The sequence below is a fragment of the Centruroides sculpturatus genome, unplaced genomic scaffold (genome assembly GCF_000671375.1).
Source record: "Centruroides sculpturatus isolate CEXI.00-Female unplaced genomic scaffold, Cexi_2.0 scaffold170, whole genome shotgun sequence".
Taxonomy (NCBI): Eukaryota; Metazoa; Arthropoda; class Arachnida; order Scorpiones; family Buthidae; genus Centruroides; species Centruroides sculpturatus.
Window position 1 is genome coordinate 748,394 of NW_019384413.1, and position 10,492 is coordinate 758,885.

The 10,492-nt window shown below is 33.1% G+C and overlaps 1 protein-coding gene across 2 annotated transcripts; it reads left to right on the plus strand.

Moving 5' to 3' along the window:
• The first annotated feature begins 4,444 nt into the window (after positions 1-4,444).
• LOC111619096 lies at positions 4,445-10,219 on the plus strand. 2 transcript variants are annotated; one of them, XR_002755689.1, is made up of 6 exons: positions 4,445-5,363; positions 5,434-5,575; positions 5,679-5,818; positions 5,911-6,002; positions 6,148-6,206; positions 9,802-10,219. XR_002755689.1 is itself a non-coding variant. In XM_023360751.1 (5 exons), the coding sequence occupies exons 1-5, from the start codon at positions 5,267-5,269 to the stop codon at positions 9,943-9,945; spliced, it is 582 nt and encodes a 193-aa protein (XP_023216519.1). In that variant the 5' UTR covers positions 4,453-5,266; the 3' UTR covers positions 9,946-10,219. The 2 variants fall into 2 exon arrangements, 1 of the variants encoding a protein (XP_023216519.1); XM_023360751.1 differs by lacking the exon at positions 5,911-6,002 and having other exon boundaries at positions 4,453-5,363.
• The last annotated feature ends 273 nt before the right edge of the window (positions 10,220-10,492 follow it).

The window sequence follows — 10,492 nt, forward strand, 5'->3', positions numbered from 1 at the left end:
AAATATTATCTTTGTTTCAACCCAGTCTCAAATTCTTGTTCAAACTGTTATTTATGTGGAGTCTGAGTTCCGCAATAAAAGTTCAATTTTAATGAAACTTGTATATATTAATGCTCTCGTTTAGTTCTATTTGTTTTTTTTTTCAGCCATCTTTAAGAGCTTCCTTATATCTACTATAACCATCTTGAAATATGCATAACATTTCTTTCTTAACTTTTAAAATTTCTCGAAATTGTTCTATGGCAAATATTTATACTTGAAGTTAGCATCAAAATTACTGCAGTGAAATTGAATACTCTTGGAAAACAGATTTGGTTATGCTGAAATTTTATATTGTATATCTGCTTAGGTACCATATGCATTACTATTTGCCAAGAGGCCCTCTTGAAAAATTATTGGGCCTCTTGGCTTATAGTTTAGAGAGAATTTAACACCCGAATATTTAAATTTATTCGTAATTTCCAGCAGTATTTCATTTAAGTAAAAATTCCTTTTCAATTACCGCATTTTCCACCATTTTGAAATATCATAACCTTTGACTTGCGTGGATTTATCTTTAACAAATTCTGTTTACGATAATTAGTAATTGGTTCATTTTGTTTTTGAAATGCCACTTTATTTGGAGGTTTTTATTTTTTTTTTTTTTGCCCTGTGAACACTAAGAGAAATAAGAAAGTAATTTAAAGATACAACAAAAGGATTTGGCAATCAACTTTATCCATCTCGGATATCTACATCACTGTTTACTCATGCACCATAGAAAATTAAGGAGAAGCTTGCATTGCGATTTCAGTTGCCACTTCTTACTTCCACACCATGCATACATTTGCCATTTGGTATCTCTGCTGTATTGTACAGAATATATAAGACTAATATTTTTTTTAATTCTGACATTTCATATCTTTGTAAATAAACTAGCTTTATTGTAATTATACATCATTCTTTTCTCTTTAATTTAATTAGTTAATAGTTTAAATAGTTAACTAATTAAAATTTATATCCTGTTTTGCAAACACTCTTTAATTATTAAATTATAGTTGTTTGTGTCGTTACTTTTTTGTGACGTTTCAGATGCACCAAAAAAAACGAATCACTATTATATGAGAGAAAATATTTTAAACAGAAATAAATTAACTAAATAATTAGAAAATTTACTATAAAAATGCATAATATTTACTTAGAGTTTTTTTGTTTTATTCATGCACTAATTGGGCTGTTTTTTTATACCTATTGGGGTGACTGAGCATGCAGTGGAATGACCATGTGACAAGGGATGAAACAATTACCTGGGGTGGCTCACCCACTAAACATTCCTGCAGTTTCTCCCACCAGACACTGTCCTGGATCCTCAGAGTGATAGGTTGAGGTCTTAATCGCCTCCTGTTAAGCCTCAAACATCTATTTCATCAATGATTTCTATTTAAAACTGTTAAAATATATGAACTTTGGATTCAGACTTGTTGAGTTTTAGATCAAGTATCAATCTCTGCTAACTCGGACTAATGGGAGGTGAAGGTTGTCCTGGTTAGAGGGATTTTTTTATTTACTATTACAGGATATGAGCTCAAAAATTTTATGACTACAGCAGTACAGTATACAGGAATATACAGTACAATCTTTAATAACTTACCAATTACAGTAACATAATGAGTGGTATTTCAAAGACTTCCAGATATCAAAAAGGTTCATTAATTATAATTTTTCTGTTGTCAACAAACTTTAGATTACTGTTTTAAAAACCTTTTGAGTTTGTAAGGGTTTGCTGTAGTTCATACAAGACTGCCAGCACCAAGTTAAAATCATCAAAAATTTGGTATGGACCTGGGAGTAGAGTGGACTTTTTTCACAAATGAAATATGTTAAGAATGTTTCCTTATTAATAAATTAGTCTTAAAAGGTTTTTTTGTTTTTAAAATTTACATTAATTTATAGGAACACTAAAGGTCCCTAAGTTTTTTCTGAGCCTGAGGAAATTCTGCAGCTTTTCCTTTGATGACCCTGGCTAGAAGTGCTGTATTGGCAACAGTTTCATAAGCAGAGACAGCAGAAATCAGTTAGACAAATTATTATCAAGTGGCACTGATAGTTGGCCCAAAGATACTTGCCTTAAGGTTGACCTCAAGGTGAAAGGTTACAACTCCCGTTTTGCCCGTGATTTGTCAGGATGATGCGAGAAAGCCTTTTTACGTATGGAGGTAGTGGTTTGCTGGACGCAAAGAGATCCACACAGAGACTGAAGTGACTAAATTTACATGTTTGTTTTAACAAAGACATCGTGCTTACAAATAAGGCTAAAGGATGTACTGAAGTTCTTCTGAGGAAAGTTCGTTTCAGATGATCCAGAATGTTTGCACCAGTCAGTGAGCATTCATTTGTCCTTTCAGAGATGCTCTGAGAAGATTCAGATGTGAGAAGTCCTGGAGCAGAGAAAACATCATCAGGAAGTTAAGTCCCTTGTTGCCCCTGTGCTCAGAGTCTTTAGGGTTTCTCCTTTGTTCTTCATTGGCATATCTGCAATGCGTCTATCCACAAGGATAGACGTTTTCAATCATAACCGCCTTGTGTCCTTCGAATCCCAGGCTTTTATATTATTTTCACCTTAAATCCAGACGTTTTGGTTGGTCCAAACGGTGGTCCCCTGTAACTTCATTGGTCCCTGGTCTGTTACCAGGGACATGATTCAGGCCACAGGATCAACAAACACCTCCAAAAAGGACCAGCCTCCTGGAGAGGGTGGCCCGGATGGGGCCACCCTCTCCCGGAGTCGGGTCAAGCCCTTCCCTGGGTGACAGTCCCGTAAATTTGGGTGTAATGTATCAGTATTTTCCTGACTCGAGGAAGGCACAGCTGGGTCCAATCAGTCCCAATCGTCTCCTCCTCTGAAAGAGGGTCCGCAAACTCCTGCTTTGAACTCTGTATAAGATTACCATCAATTTCTCTCCCAACTTTTCACGATCTACAATCAAGGATGTGTCAATTTGGTCCGGGAATGCAACAATTAAATCATCTCACACCACGTTCCTTTGCCACCCCAGTCTTGTTTGCAAAATAAGTTACCAATTTATTGGCCTTGACTCGACAGCCAGCTTCTCATCAGGGGGTAATGTCCCAGCCTCACAAGTTTATGAAAATTATGTCACTTTTCCTTTTATTCTGTACCCGATTATTTGTTAATAAATGATCGAATACAAAATATATGTACCTAATAATGTAATAATTTCAAAAAATATACATATTTTATAATTGTGTTATATTGACTTACACAAATTGTATGATAATATAATTAAATGCTAGAGCAACGGTTCCCAATCTTTTTCGGGTGGCGACCCCTTTTTATAAAAGCCAAGTGACCCGCGACCCCGATACTATTGAAAAAGACATTTTTAATAAGGTAATTAAAAAAAACAACGAAATTAGTTTTTTACTATAATTTTATTTTAAATTATGTCTAATAATTTAATGCGATTGTTGAAATTGTATGTTATTAACCAGCCTTAAAATTCACGGGTGAGTTTTTGTTAACGCCAACATCATGTCATTCTCAACATTTAATTTATTTTTCTCAAACTCTCAACACATGATTCAACCAACTGTGACAGAATAGCGTACCTAGATTACACTTATTTTAATTTTTAAAAAATACAGTCGACCCCCCCAATAACACAATAGATACGTTCCGTTTTTTATGAAATTAATGTTTTAGGAGACCTTGCCAATCACAGCCCGACACGTGTGAAGTTTACGGACTACGGGTGTTTGAAAGGTTTTCTTCCATAAAATTAATCGATTCCTAGACTAATTCGACTCAACATTTCCAAAATACGTATATTTTTTGGGGAATAATCTGTATAAACTATGCTATAAACAAAAAATTGTAGGATTACTTACCGAGTGTGCACCGTTCGACGTCGCCATTGCTTAAGCTTGTTTTCGTCGCGGAGCAGCGCACCAAACGGCGGCCGCGTTTTCTGATAAATTATTTTTCTGCGAAAACTTCGTTGAACTTTGGAGACATCATTAATATAAATAATTTTTATGGCCGTTGAATAAGAAATGTTTCTTTCACAAGAAATGTATAAAATTACAGTACTGTATTAGACTTACGGTACCTAATTTACATACTGTACAGACGATAGTAAACTCAACTTACTCGCCTAAACTCTCCGTAGCGTGGTGCTGGACGGCGGAAAGTAGTTTGGCTGCCCGATGACGTTTTACCGAATTATAGGAGTTTTTTTTACCATGTTTATACGGACACCGTCGCAATTTTTTCGCCGTCATATAGGAATCCGAACTATAGGAACCCGTGTTATAGGGGGATCGACTGTATATCAAATTATTCAAACTTCAAGACACCATTAAAAATAAAAATTGCATTATAGTGATTTTTTTTAGTTAACTGTATAAGTTGGCGACCCCACAGAAAGCCCGTTGCGACCCCCTTCTGGGTCGTGACCCATAGGTTGGGAACCCGTGTGCTAGAGGATGGTGCCATTGAGCTGTAGAAACAGAATATAGTATAATGTAATGTTAGTATAGTGTGTATAGTATAATGTAGGACTTTTCATCCTACAGATACTAGAGGAGCTTTTTTATGATTATTACGAGTCCGACTAGGCCCGTAATGGGATATATAGGGGTTAGCGATGAGTTTCAATGTATCCAGGTCAAAATATCTGTAAAAATTTCAGGATTTGACCTAGGTTTCCACAAAGTAGGTGGGTGCCTTTACTATCTATGTAATCTGGCCATCAATAAGAGCATTAAAAACACTTTTGTTCATCTTTAATAATAATATATATTATCTACAGGATGGTTATAATTAAATTAATCCTTATCAGAACCCAGTTCTAATGAATATACATTAATGAAACTTGTTTTCTACAGTAACTTGCATAACATTACAACATTACTTGTTCTTGAAGTGCCATATTTTTGTCTATTGGTGAAAATTTGAACTAATTTTTGTTTCCCAGAGATTTATTGTGAATAGCACATATACGAAGTTTCATTGGCACAGGTCCGAGTATGGTCGGTTTAATAACTGTCATATATAAGATATAAGCGTTGTTATCAAAATTAACTGTTTTGTAGATTTATGTAAAGACAGTTGTCTTTTTCTCATTTTAAAGCAAACTTTAGTTATTTGCTGCATTTTTTAAATCAAATATTAAGAATTAAAACTTACTTTCACGTAGTTTCAAACCTCGGAGAAATCTGCAAATTTAAAGAACAGTGTTTAGTAAATGACGCTCATACGGAATGTATGTACTCCAGTAATCCGGAAGTATCTCATCACGTCTGCAGATGTGCCACCGGTTATGAGAAAGGATATTCTAACGGGAAAGAAAAATGCATTCGAGGTATTTTTTTTAAATTGTATTATTACATGTCTCCGAAATAATTGAATTCAAAACATGAGATTTCTTCTAGTTTATCGGACGACCGTGTACGAGAAGAATGCCAAAATTTTACACTTTTTTGGAAATGGTGACAGTGTCCCAATTATAATGAGCTGTCTGGCTGCCTTTTTGGCACTGTTTGCTTGTTTTGCCGGAATATTTCAATTCCTAAGGTATCCATAGTTTTAATACAATACTTTTTTAAATCAGTTTAATTGTTATTTTTAATATGTAGTTATTGGCAGTAAATAATAAGATACAAAATTTTTATGATAGGCGAAAGCAAACTAGCAGAAGCAGCCTGAGATGTGGAGATCCCCAGCATCCTCAGGAGGTTGTGACGCTTAACGGCTCGACCCCGACACAGCCGTATCCGTCGTCCGACATGTCTCCGTCTCGTACGCCAGATTCGCTAGGTCAACAAATTAATTTAATTCTTTCAGAATACTCTACGTAACAAATCTGTCTTCTCTCAGTTACAAAGTTTATTTTTATTTTATTTTTTCAGAATCTGTTGATTTAAGTTTGAATTTATGTTACTGGTTTAATTCAGAATTTTATTATTATATTTTGAGAAGCTTATTTTGAACGTTTTGATTGGTAAGAGAATGTTCTCTTAGTAGTTTTTTTATTTATTTATTATTATTTTTTGTTTATACATAAATAACTATCACGTCGTCATTGCATTTACATTCCGACAACAGAAAATATAATATTTTTATATAAATTAAAAATTTATTTACAGAATTTGCACCAAACTCGACAATTGCCGATTCGTTCATTCCAGTGGAAGCTTGCCAGAACGTAAGTGAATTTATTTGGTTTATTATACTGTATTTTATATTATATATTTTAAAAATGCTTTTATCAATCATATCAGTTAGTCCATGTGTAATAAAATACATATACAGGTCTAGTTAGTGATAATATATATAAATAGTTTCTTGGCATTGAATTATTGTCCAAAAAAAGTAAAGATTCTTTTCACATACCTTAACATATAGACTCAATTTTGATTATTGCAGCATATAGAGAAGGATGGAGTAGCTAGTATTGCAGTCACAACTGTAATGCTTATGACAAAGATAGATGGAATTGTAAAGATCTGGAGTGGATAATACAATGACAATACAAGCACAATTTTACCCTATTTTGTGGAATATCAAGCACTTTATTGCTGAAGTTATCTTGATTACTCACTGTTATCATTCTGTAATATTGACAAATATTCATAAACAGAAGAGCGGCTTTGAATATCATTTGTTTTTGATGCTACAATATTTATAATGGTTGTAAATTTTGATAATGCATAATATACAGTGAAATCTCTGAAGACTACCCTCAATATGACTGGTTTTTGGACCATATAGCCAATGCAATATGATCGATCCCCTTTGAAAGAAATCTCTTTACTTGATCAATAACTAGGCTATATTTGGGATCTAATCTGCTTTTCTTCAACAAATTAAAGCAGAGGTTTAAAAGAGGTATCGTAAGCGTGCAGTGATGGATACAAGAAAATACCATTGACACAAAAAACAATTAAAATTTATGTATTTGAACTTTGAAATGTCATTTAACTTATACAGTGGTTTATCAGACTATCTACAATACAATCATCTTGTGTTAATAAAAGGTACTTATTAATTATTCAAATTAATTTAACCTCGCAATGGATCAATTACTATGACGTGTATACCGTGAATAATTCAAATATCATGCCATATTCAAATTCATTTGTTATCAACAACATAATGTTTAAGATATTGAATCTCTAATACTCCTAGTATTTGAGTATTTGTAGATAGTATTGGCTCATCTCTAGTTGTAACCACTCTTTCCTTCACTGAAGGAATTTGAAGGGATTTCTTAATTACTGTATTTAATTTTAGTGAGTTTAGCGATTAAGTAAAGTGAAACTGTAAAATTGCAATGACAATTGGCAAAGGAATTTAACTGTGAGAAGACTCAATCCAACCAATTCTTGCCAATAAGGAACTTTATCTTGATAAGTGGAAAGCAAATACAAAAGAGAACAATAACAAGAAGACATATCAAATCAAATGAAGATGTCAACAGATCAATTCTGGAGTAGTTCAGTTGCAGTTGAGCCAAAAGCTTTTTGCCAGAACCAATGCTAGAAATGAAATGACTTTAGAGTTTGCCACAGAACTTGGTGTTTAGATCTTTTGTGCCATCGACAAACAACTTGGTAAGTTTTGTCTGTGCCACAACATTGTTTATGGCCACTAGACAGATGGACAAATGGTTAAGGTCAACTACTACCACTCTGGAGGCCCAAGGATAAATCTGGAAAAGTCAAAAAAATTCCAGAAATTTTACAGAAGGTGAGCCATCCTGGATAGTTTGGGCTCCATTCTTCACTACCCAGCCTTAGATACTCTTAATGCCTACAAGGTGGAAAGAATTAAAAAAAAAGCCACTAGATTATGGATTTTAAATGTATGTATGACAATACTTGCATTTAAAATCCATTATTGATGCAGTCACTCATTGCCAAGATATGCAAAATGATGTCCCTGCACAAGATAGGAAAAAAATAGTCATTATCAGTGATGCCATAGGCTGGATTAAAGACACAACCATAGGTTCTAATGATACAGAAAACTTGCCATCAAAGCCTATCCTGACTTTTAGTCAATTGGTGAAGAAATGCAGTGCTATAATGAAATGGTAACTGGAAACAGATTATTTTTGAAATTATCCACAAGAAAACAAGACTGAGACAATTGAAGCCATTGAAGAGTACTGTACGATATAAGCAGTGCTTCCATTGAACCATACTTGCCAGAACCATTGAACCAGATGTTCTTACAAGTCTTGCTAAAACATAAAGCTTTAGGTTATGAACATGACAATTTGGTTGGAGTCGACATGCTAGACAAAGTTCAAAACAGTATGAAAACAAGATTGTTTGAAAGTGCATAAAAATAGTAAAACAAACATCAATTCTGAATGAAGCAAAAGAAAATTTTATCATTTACATTTACGAATTTATCTTTGGATGTACAGCCAATCTTTATGCCGTTGTCAAATTCAGATAAACTTCACCAATGGCTTATTTGACATCACAGACAAAGTTTACGGCAGAGTTTGAGCTTCGTCTGTAATGTTGAGTAAAACACTGTTGAACTTTGTTGATTTCATATACATAATATAATATTGGATTTTGAACTAGTATCATTTATAACAGGAAATAAAATATTTAAAATCTTTGTTATACAAGTGCACATTGTACAATGCACATGTATTTTTTTTTAATGCATTCATTACTGTATAATTGTCTGCAATGTCAATAAAATGCATTTATTTTCTGCGCCACAGTTTTCATATATCATCAGAATGTGAATTTCCTTTGGAAGAGGCTTACAAAACAATTGTTCTTAATCATTCTTACTTGTTCTTAGTTTTGATGGTTGCAGAAGTTTCACTGTTACATTTGCTAAACTTAATATAAAATTAAAGAATGCGTCATTCCTTACTTGAACTTTAAAAACTTAACATAGAAATATAACAAAGACAAAGTTACAAAATTCAAGTTATGAAAGAAAATATATTATAAAATTATTACATAACGTGATTATTGATGGATATGACTAGCAATATATCAAAAATAAATGTAAGTACTCGTTTTTGTTAGTGTCGTAATCAGTTTTTTTGTCGTAAGCTGTATTAACTAGTAAGTGTCTACACTTTCTATATGTTGGCCAGTAATTTAAAATGCTAGAGAAGAGACTTTTATAACACCCGTTATTATGACATGACTGTAAATTGATTGATGATGGAAACTTTAAAAACTCGTTCATAAAAAGCTCTGTGCTTTAATACACTGTCGGTTATTATGATTGATGAGCGGCAGTTTGATTGATGATACGATTAGGTGACAACAAAGCTATATCTGTATGGCTACATTTGATAAAATAGATATTTATGAATAAATTTTATTCTTCTCTTATAATAAAAACAATGGCTGTTTAAGTTTTATGTTATTACTTGATTGTTCAAGGTAAATTCTTTGAATTCATACATACATTGTATTGATTATCTAGTGAAGTTCAAAGTTTCGAAACTGATTGTATTGATGCCATGCCATGCAATTTTTAAGTTGATAAAGTCTCTAAATTAAACAAAACAGTGTGTACAATTGTTCGAAAAGGACTGTTTTTTGCAATTAAAGCTGCAACCATCATCCGATTTAATTATTTAAATTGATGGATGCTATCATTCTAAACACAAAAACATCATGAAAGAAAATAACTGTACATTTGCTAATTACAAAATACCAATGCACTTAGTTATTGCATTTTAGGTCTTAAATCCATAAATTTCATTTACGGTGACAACGTAGACTAAAGAACTTATTTTATTTTTTTATTAGGACTTTCCACCAAGTTACGAAGAAGTCGTTAACAGCACAAAAGTAACAACGATCCAAGAAGAGGAGGAGGATGAAGACGAAATCGAGAACGACAGAGACGTTGCAACACCGCGAGGTCAAAATGCAATCCGACAGAACATATAATTTCGTGACTACGTCGAAAGTATGTATAAGCCAAATATGTTAATTTCTAGCTGACTTCGGAAACTTCAGGTCAGAGGTCATTATAATTTAAACGACTAAAATGCATATTTATCGTCATTTATATCGGTATTAACAAAAGGAGCTTTTCTAGTTTCCTAGTTGATTTTAAAATCATAAAGAAAAAAAAAACAACTCAGTACACTCAAAATACACAGTAACACAATTGAGTACGACTAAACAAGTCTTAAATTACCACACCGGAATTCACTGACACTGGGCAATACTTTTTATGTATTCCAAATTGGAAAAAGGTTATTTCGTATTTATTTACGCAGGCATTACATGTGTACATTTGATATATTTTTAGAAACTAAGTAGGTGCCTTGTTTTAAATTTTGTCATTAAGTTCACATTTCGGCAACAGTAACAAAATTTTAAATTTAGCTACGGGTATACTTTTAAAACTTTCAAACGCCTGTAACTTACGCCACACCATCCAGTAAACTTCAATATGCAAATCTGTATAACTTATTGTCAGAAAATAATT

Coding starts and splice junctions, on each gene's coding strand:
- LOC111619096 (XM_023360751.1), top strand. CDS start 5,267: ATGTACTCCAGTAATCCGGAAGTATCTCATCACGTCTGCAGATGTGCC. Junction 5,364..5,433: donor GAAAGAAAAATGCATTCGAG/GTATTTTTTTTA, acceptor GATTTCTTCTAG/TTTATCGGACGACCGTGTAC. Junction 5,819..6,147: donor TCGTACGCCAGATTCGCTAG/GTCAACAAATTA, acceptor ATTTATTTACAG/AATTTGCACCAAACTCGACA.